Source organism: Alexandromys fortis, unplaced genomic scaffold (genome assembly GCF_014885135.2).
Source record: "Alexandromys fortis isolate MF-2015 unplaced genomic scaffold, M_Fortis_MF-2015_v1.1 scaffold_9, whole genome shotgun sequence".
Taxonomy (NCBI): domain Eukaryota; kingdom Metazoa; phylum Chordata; class Mammalia; order Rodentia; family Cricetidae; genus Alexandromys; species Alexandromys fortis.
In genome coordinates this window covers 12,085,457-12,099,298 of record NW_026067892.1, presented here as the reverse complement: position 1 = coordinate 12,099,298, position 13,842 = coordinate 12,085,457, and the positions used below count along the sequence as shown (strand labels likewise).

The 13,842-nt window shown below is 45.1% G+C and overlaps 1 protein-coding gene across 14 annotated transcripts in view; it reads left to right on the top strand.

Annotated features, from left to right (window-relative positions):
* Positions 1–13,069, top strand: part of Ank3 (ankyrin 3) — a 526,650-nt gene extending 513,581 nt beyond the window's left edge. For all 14 annotated transcript variants that reach the window (XM_050142496.1, XM_050142456.1, XM_050142430.1 and 11 more), the window contains 2 exons: positions 4,896–4,981; positions 11,556–13,069. In XM_050142496.1, coding sequence (XP_049998453.1) covers positions 4,896–4,961 — 66 coding nt within the window. In that variant the 3' untranslated portion in view covers positions 4,962–4,981; positions 11,556–13,069. The remainder of the gene's footprint in view (positions 1–4,895; positions 4,982–11,555) is intronic.
* Positions 13,070–13,842: the final 773 nt, after the last annotated feature.

Sequence of the window (13,842 nt, the reverse complement as noted above, 5' to 3'; positions counted from 1 at the left end):
AAGACATATGGGAGCATCTTTTGCTAAACTGAGTCGGACAATTAGCCATTCAGACTTCCTCTGTGGCATAGAAGAGGGCAGCATCATGCTGCAGTACCGGGAATCTGACCCAGGGGCTGAGCAGCACAGGACGGTTCTGGCCCTATGACACTGTGGGCCACAGGAAGCCCTCAGGCCCTCATGTCAGCACTGGAAGCCACCGGGGCTCTTCTATCCTCACCTGATAGCTTTGCCTGGTGAACATGTCCACAAGGAACCGCTGCCTTCAAAACTCCACGCCAATTGCACAGTCGGTTAGCCATGTGATTTAGAGATTGGCCTCTTTGTATCCACATGTGGAACCTTTCATTTTAAGTGAGATTTACCAATTTCCTTGTATAGAGTTTGATAATAGCACAGTCTCAAATGCCCACAGGGACTCAGTTCTATTGTTCAGTTTTGTGAGTATATTCGCCTAGTCAACCCAGCGACTACAAACAAAGGGAAACTCTTTAAACCAACTCACAGTCAAACTATCATCAAGTTTGGTAAGAATGGCGTACCTAAATTGTGCAATACAAACGTGTTGTTTTAATTTTCAGTGTTTTTGCTGGATTTCTAAAGCGTTTGTATATATGCTCCCCCATAACCAAGGAATTCAAAATTATGTAAAATTATACCTATCACTTGTGCTTCACAAATTTCCAACTGTTTCTATACAGATTGTATATGCGCACTTGCATACACATAAGTGTAGACCAGGTCTCATAGAGTATATGTCTTAAGGTTTCTATTGCTGTGGGGACACACCATGGCCACAAGCAACTTGAGGAAGAAACGGTGTTTGGTTTTCAGTCAAGAGAAAAGGTTACAGTCCTCGACTGAAGAAAGTCAGGGCAGGAGCCGATAAAGAAGCCATGGAGGCGTGCTGCCTACTGGCTTACTCAACCTGCATTCTTAAAGACCCACCCACATCAGTCCCTAATCAAGAAAAGCCTGCAGAGGCTTGCCTACAGCTCCATCTTATGGAGACTCGGTTTCTCAATTGAGGCTCCCTCCTCTCAGATGACTATGGCTTGTGTCAAGCTGACATAAAACCAACCAGCACAATGGGTTGCCTATTAGACAGATTGTTGCTTTTTTGCAACATGTATAACATCCATTCTGGTTTAGAAAGAGTCATGTTTTATCATGTACATCAAAGCAAACCAACACGCCTTATCCTGTCATCCCTTATATTCAGAGAAGTCTAGGAGAGAAGAAGTGTGATGCCTCGTGAAGGGATGGCAAAGGAAATCCCATCGTGCCATTGTGTCATTGAGACCACCAGAGGTGAAGACCCCAAAACATATGCACCATGACGTCTCTTCAAAGTGGAGGGAGGGTGCCAGAAATAGTCTTGTAAATGAGACGAAGTGGAGAGTGGATTTTGTTTATATAAAAGTACAGTAGTCTTTGCCGGGCTGTGGTGGTGCACGCCTCTAATCCCAGCCCAGTGCTTGGGAGGCAGAGGCAGAAGTAAATGGATCTCTGTGAGTTCAAGGCCAGCCTGGTCTACAAGAGCGAGTTTCAGGACAGTTGGGACGGTTACACAGAGAAACCCTTTCTCGAAATCCCCCCTCCCCCCACCAAAAAAAAAAAAAAAAGAAAAAGTGAGGTAGCCTTCTAAAGCTAATTAGTAATTGTCTCTCTCCCATTAAAGGGGTTCAAGACCTCTCCTTGAGAACATTTTACCTCTAACATAATTATAGATTTTTAAAATATCTGTTCCAAGCCGGGCAGTGGTAGCACACATCTTTAATCCCAGCACTTAGGCAGAGGCAGGAGGATCTCTGTGAGTTCAAGGCTAACCTGGTCTACAAGAGCTAGTTCCAAGACAGCTAGGACTTTTACACAGAGAAACCCTATCTCAAAAATAATAATATGTTCTAGAAATCTTTATTGGTGGCCTTCCAATGCAATCTATTCTTTCTAGTGTAGTGAGGAGCTACACAATTAAACAACTTGTTTTAGTCTTGAAGAAACAAAGTGCCCACCTTCTGAACATCTGCAAGAAGCAGCATGGCTCGTTATTGATAAGCAGGGCTTTGTTTCTCCTGACGGCATTAATCTGAGTCAACAACCCACTTGTGCCTTCCCTTTGTGCTTATATCATACCTAATTTGCCCATTCCTTCCCAGGGTTCTCTAAACAATTTCAAACTTAGCATCTTCCCACAGAAGAGCTTACCCAGAGCACAGTAAATGAATTTCTGTCTTGCTGTCTTACAGTCTTTCCTTGTGCACTGCTCAGAAAGCTGGGCGCTCCAAAGAATTTACCTCAGAAATACTTCAGTCATTCAGGCTCTAGCTACATGGCCTTTTTATTGGTACCTTTGCTGTCTCTATGCCTTTATCTTAAATAAAATGACATTTTTGCCAAATATATGCAACCCCCCGTAGGAAATAGGACTAGCTCCCCCATGAAACCCTGCTGCAGATTTCAGTGTTGGCATGGACGACCCCTACGCTCTGCCTACGTCCTTCTCTCTCTTCCTGGAGTCAACTGAAACCATACCGAAACGGGGCTAAGGGTGAACTCGGAAGACCTTTGGCAGTTCCCGCTCTAAATCAGACAGCAATTCCTAATGAAAGAATCGATACCAAGAAATGTCAGATGAGCTTTCTGCCCTGTCGGCCTACGGTAGTGTGGGTGGTCGGACATGCCATCAGTTACTCTCCTGTACGGTCTATGAAAACCTCAGCCCCTCCCCCTGCAAATGAGACTTTCCCTGCCTGAACTTTTTTCATAATCATTTTTTAAAAAGTGCATTGCCCTTAGTACATGAGGGGTTTTTTTTAAAGTATTTTTTTCCAGCTCAGAACCTGTCTTTACTCAAATTAGAATTCACTCTCTAACATCCCTTGAGCTATAGTGTGACTGACCAAGAGTTGTTCTTAAGTGAGTCCGTCCATTCTTACCACTAATCATTGACTGACGTTTGTTTCAACCAATGAAGCCTCTCGGCTTTTCTGTGATTAACTGCATCTGAAAATGATCGATTTTCTTGCCTTTTGTTGCCAGCTACCATACGTGCCTGCATACATGCTTGAGGCATAAGACTGAAGGTTATCAACCGTTCACTAACCAGCCATGAAGTCTTATCTTCTCTTTCCCTGGAGAGGGAAGCACAGCTTGTGACTTCTCTGCAGTCCCAGGGCCTGTGTGGTGGGCCGTGTGGTGGGCCGTGTGGTGTGCCGTGCGGTGTGCTGTGGATCCGGATCGATACCCGCCCATGCTCCCCTCTCTCATGCCGCTAATTTCTATGCCACATCCTTTAGGGGGAGGAAGCCAAAACCATCCCTGGCAAATCCGTCACGGAAGAACAATTTACTGATGAAGAAGGCAACCTCATCACCAGAAAAGTAATCGCCATTGAGATTTCATGCTTCCGGAGAGTTTAAATGCCCTGCATGAGAAACAACCCTTGTATGCGATAGGTTTATAGCGCCCCCTCGTGACCACAGAATAGTCCCTACTTCTCTCTGTTGCTTCCAACAGATCACTCGGAAAGTACTAAGACGGATTGGCCCACAAGAGAGAAAGCAGGATGAAGTGGTAATGTAGCGTGGCTGCCAAGGAGAAAAGTAGAGGGTAGCATCTCTGTGAGCTCCCTGGGAAGCCTTGCTAACAGAGTGGCTGCTGCAGTGTGGAATCTTGGAGTGTTGTGCTGGCTTCTTCTGACGCAGGCTTTGTACGGGGATCCAACCCCTTTTCTTCATACAACGTCTGAATGTTACATACTTACTGCTGTCAGAATGACCACAGAGATAAGTGCATTTATTAGGGATAATGTTCCATTTGGAAAGAGAAAGTTCCATTTGGAAAGAGAAAGAGAAGGTAGCATTCCTGGCCATCAACAGCCCCCTTGAGAGGGTCCGTCCACCTTTGGCCTTGAGTTGGGTGCCTGTCTAGGAAACTGAGGGAGGACACTGTTTGTTAGGGTAACAGAGTCTGGCTCACAATTTTCACATCAGGTCTATGTGGTTGTCCTGGCCACCACATTCTGTACAAAATAAAAAAACTCCACTGTTACATCATGCTTTATGCTGCCCCACGTCCAATGTGCTAATACAGAAGCCTACTTGCAACTCTGAGTATGGCTCACCCAATGAACCCTGTCCTACCAAAGAAGACATCTTGCTATTATGCTTTGATGTTTCCCAAATCTTTATCACATTTAAAGGCAGAAAGTTAAGTGTTATGTATTATGTTTGCATAAGAAAAAAGCAAGCTGAAAAGGACTGAGGATCAGGTGAGGAAGGAAGAACCCCCTGCCCCCCACCCCGGGGCCTCCTGTTAAAGGAAAAACTAAATGTACCTCACTCTCCAAGAAGTACGCCCCTGACAGTCGGGAAAGACAGCCCCAACCTGTAGAAATCCATGCTGTCTTGGCCCAAGAAGGAGAGGACAGCGTTGGTAGTCACATAAACTAAAGAGAAGCAGTCAGACCACCCATGGCATTCAGTTCCGGCTTGGTGCTTATTTGAGAAGTCCCCGTCGTCGTACTCCAACAGACTGGTTATGGTTTTGCTGGCTGATAAAAATCATGATCGTAACAACTGGGGTTCGGGTGTCTTGTGCGTGTCAATGACTTCTTCCACTGTATGTGGGAAGCGGGCCGGTTGCTCTATGAAATCATTAACCCCCTGTGCTACCAAGTCTCCTTGTGCTGTAGCGTGACCTTGAAAGTGTTGTTGCATGCTGTGGCCGTGGCGAGCTGGCCTGTGCAGTCAAGCCAAGCAGATCCACTTGTCTAAGGATGCCGAGTGGTCTAGGACTCTTACCACTTCTCCTTCCTCACGCAGCCTCCAGGGACCAGCGTGTGAACTGCTTCCAGTCTCCACCGCAAACATGTAATGTGTGCTCTCCTTTAGCAGGGAGAAGGCTATAAACTGAAGACGAAGAAAGAAATTCGGAACGTGGAAAAAAAGACCCACTAGGGACAGTGACGTCGCTCCAGGTGGGAAATGGCCTTTTGTCAACAGTGAACCTTTAAAGTCTCGAGAACGTTCTAGATTCTCTAAATAAATAGGCGATTCGCATCTTTCATTTCTCTGATTTCCCTGGGACAAACTCCGAACTGGTCCCTGTTCTTTTTCTGTATATGAGTACAAATGTCGATGTGTGTGTTTATATCTACATGTTTCTACACATGTATATGTACATATACACATATGCACATTAAACCTTGACTCCAGTTGGGTTTATAAAAATTCCCCATGTGTAATGCATCTGCAGAAGCGGATGTTGTTAGGATTTGAGTCTCCTACCCTCTTACCACGAGGCTTCCATGGCAGGCAGCAGCCATATCCAATGGGAAGATTGCCAGACCAACCACAGTTCCAGCGGACTGTGCTCAAAACTAGCAGTGCTGGTTAAAATACGGCTGTCACCAAGTCTAGGTTAAATCAATAGAATCTGGTACACAAACGTTTATTTTATGTAAGCCTAGACACAAGAGGTTGATTATATGGGCTTTTTAGAATTTAAATATTTAGTAAGTGAGCTGTACTTACATTTGTTTGGACTTTGCCCCTATTCCCCTTAGCATTATTTTTTTCTGGATTTCACATTGTTCTTTCTCAATACACATTCAATCAGAAAGCTAATTTAAGGTGAGAGGACAGTTTGGGAAAGTTACGTCCTCGGGGTCACTCCTCTCCTTTTAGCCCCTGGGTCAAAGTTACAAAGAATGGGTCTAGTCTCATTGTCTTATCTGTCTCCCCCTGCCAACAATGAACCCTGACATTTGAGTGTAGAAAACCTCATTTTAGGTACCTAAGGCTCGGATAGAAGTTTATTTTTGAGATGGGGTCTCTTGGAGCCTAGGCTGGCCTTGCACTTCCTATGTAGCTGAGAATGACCCTGAACTCCCAATCCTCCTGCCTTCTCCTCCTGATTGCTAGGATTCCAGGCCAGGAGCATGCCACACCACATATAATTTATATAGTATTTAGGATCAACAGGGCTTCATGGGTGTTAGGGAAGTATTTTACATCTGAGCAACATCTCCACCCTCCCAGGGAGATTCTTAATTCTGCCTGACAAACACCCTTTCAGTATCTGCTCTACGGTGTCTTTCCTTTGCCTTCTGTGAGGCAGTCAGCGAACTCGGAAATCCCATAATGCCTGCTGCCCTAGACTCACATTGTGGACTCTGGGCGGGAGCCAGTCCTCATGTTGTGGCCACTGACGAGATTGAAAAAGAAAGAACCACAGATGTTCTGGATACTGGATTCTATGTGTGTTTCATTATGGCTCTTTAGTTCTCACAGCCTCCCCTCTTGGATCAGTGCCATTAGCATTGCTGTAACATAAGGGACGGGCAGAACTAGGAAATAAACCCTAACACGCTACCTCCAGAATGCTCATTCTTGGGGCTCGCAGTAGACCTGACCTGGCAGTGATGGGAGGGTCCCCAAAGATGAAAGTAAGCTGAGTTTCAATGACTCGAGTTACTCATCTGTGGGGATTCTGGTCTTTACCCTACAGCCAAAAGGAAAAGATTAGCTGTGCGGGGTAGCAAGCAGCTCTACCACTGAGCCTGACACAGCCCATGGCCTCTGGAGAGCTCTTACTTTGTAGTCCAGGCTAGCCTAAACCTTGCAACAATATAGCCTTAACCGCTAAGTACTAGGGTCCCTGGCTCAGTGGTAGAGTACTTCCCCAGCACACATAGGCTCTGTCTGGGTTCGATCCCCAGCAGCCCACACACATACTCATGTACCCTCATGCACCCTTTCTTGAAAACTGGGAAGTGCATGCAGGTAGCCCTAACTTTTTTAAAAGATTTTTATTTACTTATTGTTTATATAGTGTTCTGCCTTCATGTATGTCTGCAGGCCAGAAGAGGGCACCAGACCTCTTTACAGATGGTTGTGAGCCACCATGTGGTTGCTGGGAATTGAACTCAGGACCTTTGGAAGAGCAGGCAATGCTCTTAACCTCTGAGCCATCTCTCCAGCCCAAACCCTAGCTCGTTCACTCTTTATCAGCTGGGGCAGGACTAACATTAGGGGACACGGTGGCTATCAGTGATTTCCAATGGCAGTCGTTCTGGGCTTGGGAGATATCCGTGTGGCCATTGGTGGTACAGCGGAGACAGTAGATGGGGGTGCTAAGTAGTTAACCAACTCTATGAGTTTGGTCAAGTTACCCAACTTGTGTGTTGTCCTTTCCTTATTGGAATAGGGAAGAGGCTTGGAATGAAGCCTGGGTGGGTTCCCCCCTCCCCATCAATAGAAGGATACTATTGACACATCGCGAAGTTACAATACCCCCCTGTAAAGAATAATATTAACACATCACAAAGTTGTTTTAGAATTCAGTCAGTTCATATGTGTAAACTGCCTAATAGCAGTGACTGCTGAGCCCCTAGGACCCTCAATTAGGAGGCACCATTATATAAGTATTAGAGGAAGCAAAAAGGAAGTAAATATCAGCTTGCCACGCCAGGCATAATGGTGGCAGTCGGGAGAAGTCACAGCAGCCGAGCCACCAGCCCCTTTCTAAAGTGAAGGTGCTTTACTAGATTTACTGTCAGTGCTTCTCATAGTAAACTGAGGCAGGAGAAGGCAAAGCTGATGTGAAGACCACGCCCCCTCCCCTCCACAGACAGGAGTTCATGCCACTCAGGCCCCCGTCCCAGGACATTTTCCCAGAATGCATCGAAGGTACAGATAGCTCTCTGTTTTCCTGATATGTGATGGAGACAGGATTGAAGCCAGGAAAGTGTGGCTTTTGGCCCTTGCTAAAACTCTTGCCATTTTAATTACCTGTGCAGTAGGGGACATAATACTGCCCTGTTATTAGGACTGATGTAATTCACTTCAAAACAGTGCCAGAGAGGTAATAAACACATAATAAAAATGAAAGAAATGCATTTTCTTTCTCTTTAAAAAATATGCATCTGTCTGTTCTCAGTATGTTTACTTTTGCCTGCTGGCTCTGTAGCTTCAACTGTTTTTAACCTAAGTCACTGGGCAAGAACAAATTCAAAAAGGCCCCATTTATTGCTTAGTTGGAGAGGAAATCTGTTCTGAGCTGGGAGCTATTTTAAACTAAGTTTTCAGTCAAGTGTGCTGGTGCAGGTCAGTAATTCTAACACTTGGGAAAGAGAGGTAGGAAGACCAAGAGTTCAAGGCCAGCCTTGGCTACGTGAGACTCAGTCTCCAAAAAAAGGAAACTAAAAGAAAAGCAAACCTTAATTTTAGATTATGGTTTCCTATTGTAATGAAAACTATTGTACTTAAAAAAGAAACATGGGCCAGCAAGATGGCGCCATAAGAAAAGTGCTTGCCAACAAGCCTGATATAGTCGTTTGAAGTTGTAGTTGAGTGACCACCATAGGCTTATATGTGGATGCTTGGTTCTCAGTTGATACAACTGTTTGGGAAGGATCAGGAAGTACATTACTGGGGTGGGGTTTCAAAAACGCACACTATTCCCAGTTAGCGCTCGCTCGCTCGCTCGCGCGCGCTCTCTCTCTCTCTCTCTCTCTCTCTCTCTCTCTCCCTCCCTCCCTCCCTCTCTCTCCCTCTCTCTCATGCTTGTGGATCTAGATGTAAGCCCTCAGTCTATCTGAGAGCCTGCCTGCCTGTTGCCTTGTTCCCTGCCATGAAGGTCCTGAGGCTCACCCTCTGAAATTTGAAGCCCCCCAATAAACTCTTCTATAAATTACCTTGGTCACGGTGTCTTAGTGCAGCAATTGAGAAGTAACTTGAGACACCCGATGACCTGAGTTCAGTCCCCAGGACCCACATGACAGATGGACAGGACCAACTCCCACAAGCTGTCCTCTGACCTCCACACGTAAGCTGTGCCATGCACACATATATGCAAACATACGCTAAATTAAATCATAACACAAACTTTCAAAGGACTCAAAGGAAACATTCTTAGACATATGATAGAGAAGGGAAGTGGGGAGGACTGAGGAGCAGGGCAGATGGGGGAGGGATGAACGGAAGAACAGCAGAATTCTCTGTTGCACAGAGCAGGTTCCCTGGAATCTGGCAAGTGAGGTGACCTGCAAAGGTGGATCCCCAGGGTCTGCCCTTTCTAGGGACAGGATTTAAAGGGCACTTGAAGAATAGGGAGGAATTCCATATGTGTTGATTAGAGAAGAAACGTCTAAGTATATTGACACTCGGGAGCAACAGAAGATAATTTGGAATGCTCTGCGTAGCCAATAGGCCACACTGCATTCCCAAAGTAGGCCTAGGGGCAAAGAGTGGTACCAACAGCACCTTAGGTCTTAGAAACTAATGTTTAGGCTTATACTTATCTACAAAACTAGAAGCCTTGTGTGCAGGTCATCCCAGCTGGCCATGCACACATTAAACCTCAGGAAGCATGCCTCCAGCCCATCGAACACTGGAACCAACAGACTAGTCGGAATGGGGTGGTGGTGGTTGTTTTCAACGCTGGCCCATGTGGCTGTGGTCTGAACTTCGGGACTTATTAAATCCTACTGTGCAGCCCAGTTTGAGAACCAGGAAAGAATGTGACTTCAGTAGAGGATTTGGGAATTAAGTTCCCAGTTGTGCACTGGGCTGGACTGCTGCTGAAGGCTTCAGGTATGGAAGGGAAAAAAAAAAAAAAACTGAGTATTTCCCGAGGCCTCTAAAGGGGCTCTCAGTTCTGTACCCGAACCACCTATACTGGACCTGGAGCTGTGATCTCTTAAGTTATCAGTTAAAATGTTTCTTAATGTGAAAATAAATTAGTGTAATAGTGTGGACATGGCTGTGAATTTCTTCCACCCTCACATACGAAAGGATATACCAAGCTCATAGAAATGTCACTCCTTCGAATGAGTCTTAAGTCCCTTCCGTTTATTACCTACACTCAGGCGGGGGAGCTGATTCCCGATTCCCTTTCTGCAGTGTCATCAGCGATGTGCTCACAATATCCCATCCACCAGAGGGCGCTCTCATCACACTTCCTCTTCTAGCAGTTGCTTAGCCAAGGTCCTTCTCCTCTTTACCCTACGCTGTTCTTGGTATAAAGTGTTTATATGAAATGTTATCCATCCATTAGCATTCCTAACCCATGGGGTCGGAGCCCACATTCTGGCTGCCTAAGAAGAAAGATTTAGAGGATCTCAGTACTGCTTTTAAAAAAATAGCCACATTATAGGAGGACATTTAATTATCTAGACAGACAAATGTTGGCTTCTATTGAGAAGACAAAGCCTTTGCTTTGTGATGCAAAATTAACGGGGGGGAAGTTAGGCTAGTTATTAGAAAATGTAGACCAACCGATGGGAGGGAGTTCAGGTTTTTAGTGGTCTCACGTGTATAGACACTTACTAGAGTATTAAACTCCACATCATAGAAGAAGTGTGGTATGTTAAAAATTTACATACCAAGGAAGCTGGGAGACACAAGGGAAAGTTTAGAGAATAGAGCTGGGAACGAAGAGGGGTGGCATGACCACAGAGCCCCGTAAGCAGCCTGGTGCCTGGAAGATTAGGATTTAATGACAGAAACCAAGGTGTGAAAATCCTGCCGGACAGGGTTTCCCCACCCTCCGTAACTGGATCTACCCAAGTGAGTCATTTTCCTTCCCTGGAGGAGGGCGAGTGTGGAAACCTCAGAGGAGTGGGTCCTCGGGTGTTCTTGGCTCCCCTCACCAGTGACCTGGGGGAGGGAGGTCAGCAGCAAACACACATGAAAAAGGCAGCCAGACCCATAAACGGAAGACAGGAAGAGCTAGCTGTTCCGGGTGTTTACATAGGGCAGGATGTCATGGGTGATCCACCCGAAGAGAAACCTGTCTGGATAAACAAGCTCAAGGTCACCAGGACACCCTCTGTCCCCTGCAGAAGTCAGATTCTAAAGGCTCTCCAGAAGCTGCAGAGGAGAGTTGGCTGTTTGGGAGTCAACAAGTTTTTTTTTTTTCTTTTTCTTACAATCAATCCTTCCTGCTTCACACTGGAATTCCATCCAGTCTGTCAGCTTCTTCCCCTTGACTTCTGAGCGGTTCCTGAGATACCCCAAGTCAGTGGTTCTCAACCTTCCTAATGCTGCGACCCTTTAATACGGTTCCTCATGTTGTGGTGACCCCCACCACCAACAACTATTTCACTGTTACTTCATAACTATATATTTTGCTACTGTTATGAACGGTAATGTAATTCTGCTATGTGACCCACAATTTGAGAACCAAAGATCTAGTGCCTGGTCCACTGAGGTATTTTCCAGGCAGCCTAAACACCCTAGTGAGGAGAACTAGACCCTTATTCTCTGAACCCTTTATGATGAACAACAAAGAAGCCATAGATAAATTCTCCTTTGTCTATAAAATGAGTGAGGGATATGTCTCAGTTGGTTAAAAGTGCCTACCGTGCAGGAAGCCCAGATTTCAAGACCCCACACCACACAACCTAGGTACTGTGACTGGGGCAGAATGATCAGGAGTTCAGAGGCATCCTAGGTCGCAAGTTCAAGGCCAACCTAGACTTACATGAGACCCTGTCTCAAAAGAGAAAGAAACCTAAACTCACCACCCTACTGTGTCTCTCTCCTCAGGACCACGTGTTCATACTGCCCAGTATTGAGAAATCTACCAGAGAGCAGCCGGAAGGACAATATTTACCAAGAAGAGTGTGTGGGTCTGCCGCCGCCACACACCAGTGACCTGAGTTTTTCTTTAACGCAAAAGGAAAAATAAGAAAAAGAAAATAACTCACATTTTTTTTAATTTAGCATGAGCCAATTTACAGAGCATGGAAACTCACTCCCACTCCTAGGATCGACACACGTGCACCGAGCAATGCAGTCTAAGGTACAAGAAGCCATGTTGTTCAGACTTGATCTCAAGTAACTTGGTGTCATATTTCAAAGAAAAAATAATAATAAAAGAAGGAAAGAGAAGAAAACTGTGCGCCGGGAGGGACAGAAGAGGGAAGGATCAACTCAAGAAGAAACTCTACAGTTACTAAATCCACAACAGCTCGCCTTATTTTTCTTGGACCCAAACTGTCAGGGTATAAACACTGTTTGTTTCTTTTTTTAAAGAAAAAAAAATTAAAAAAAAAATCAATAGTTTTGCTGTAAATAATAACACTGTAAATTCTAACAACAACAAAAATAGAATAAATGGTGATAGGCACCTGCCTCCTAGAACACAGACAAGATAGCCCAGCCGCATCTAACCGTGGGAGTTCCAAGTGACTTCACCCTGGACACTGAGGAGCTTCTGGGCTGTGCGGGGGACTCTTCGCTGATTCTTGTATATTAGCAATGATAATGTTTGTACACGCAAAACTGCTAGCTTGATTTTAAAAAGAAAATGCAAATCTTTAACAAAAAAAAAACCTGCTGCAAATTTAAATAATTCCCCAAATGAGGAATTCTGTAGGTCTGTGAAAAAAAATTTTTTTTCTTCAGAATACTAATATTTTGATGCATGCATATCACCTTATTTTGATTAAACCTTTTCCAATTTTGCAAACACTACAGTCTCCTGCAACACAGGAGATTTTATCTGTAAACACAAAGCCCTTCACCTAATATTTGTTGCTATTGCCAACTTTTTCAATGAAATGACCAAAAATGGAAAAAAAAAATCCCACAAAACTATACAGTAGTTGCTTGGGGGTGGGATGGGGGAGGGCCGTTAGTGCTTACAGGGGGAAATGGCTTGCCACTGTACAGGTGGATGGTGCTCACAAGAGGCCCCGGTCATGGGTATTTAAAAATGGACTGACCAGAAACCCGTATCTAGGAGAATGGCAGCACACTGTAAAAAAAAATAGAAAAGAAAAAAAAATCACTGTTCTTGTGTACTGGCTCTGAGATGTAGACCCCTTCCAGTAAGCCGATCACTTGTAACCACCGTAGCAGTGCCGTAGGTTAGTAAGGCTGCGTCTTATAGAGCATCTTCCTCTGGGTTTCAGTGAGGTTCCTTCATCCACTACCTTCACTTGAAATCGGCCCCCATGGACACCTAGCTCTAGATGACATGTATGGGAGAAGCAGACGCTGGATAACCTAGTCAATTATTTAAGCATAAAAATAAATTGTGTTCAACTCTTCACCTACCCGGGCTCTACAGTGTCCTTGTGTCCTCTGGCAAAGCGCAACTGTCTAACCCCTGAGTCCCAGGGGGTCCCGTCTGTGCCTCTGGTCACTAAAGCCATAGTCTGGAACACACCACCCTCTCCCGAAAACACTGACCTTTGCGTAAACCCCACGCAGCGTAAACTCGTGTGCATTTTGTGGGGGAGTCAAGAATTTAAAATGAAGTCATCTCTGTTTGCATCTATCTAGGCTTCCCCTCCCCACAAAAGAAATTGGCGTCTGTACAGCCACTGTGTCAAGAAGTTGATTGTTGCTCCCAGGAAGCCTCCACCTGCAGTGGCTTTTAGCCCATTAAGCATTTAATTTAGATTTCGGTTTTGTTTTGTTTTTGTCATTGGTTTTTGGCGTTTTTTGGTGATTTGGGTTTTTGTTGTTGTATTTAAGATAAGATCTCAAATGTTTGTTTAGTTTAAGTGGCATTTGTTGTCAGAGCTCACAATTTGAGAAATTTTACTAGTAACTCGGGATTTTTACTTTTTTTTTTGTATGGGACATTGACCCTTGACCCTAAGGCTTCATGCATGCTAACCAAGTGAACTACTACTGGGCTGTACCCTCTGCCTTCTTTTGAGACAGGGTCTTCTTAACTTGTCCAAGCTGGCCTTGACCTTGCAAGCCTTCTGCCTTGTCAACTTACAGGCCTGTGCCACTAGACTGGACATGACTCTTGAGAAGCCACATTTGGCAGAAGTGGACCTCTATTCCAAAAGACGCCGAAGCCATGACCCACGTG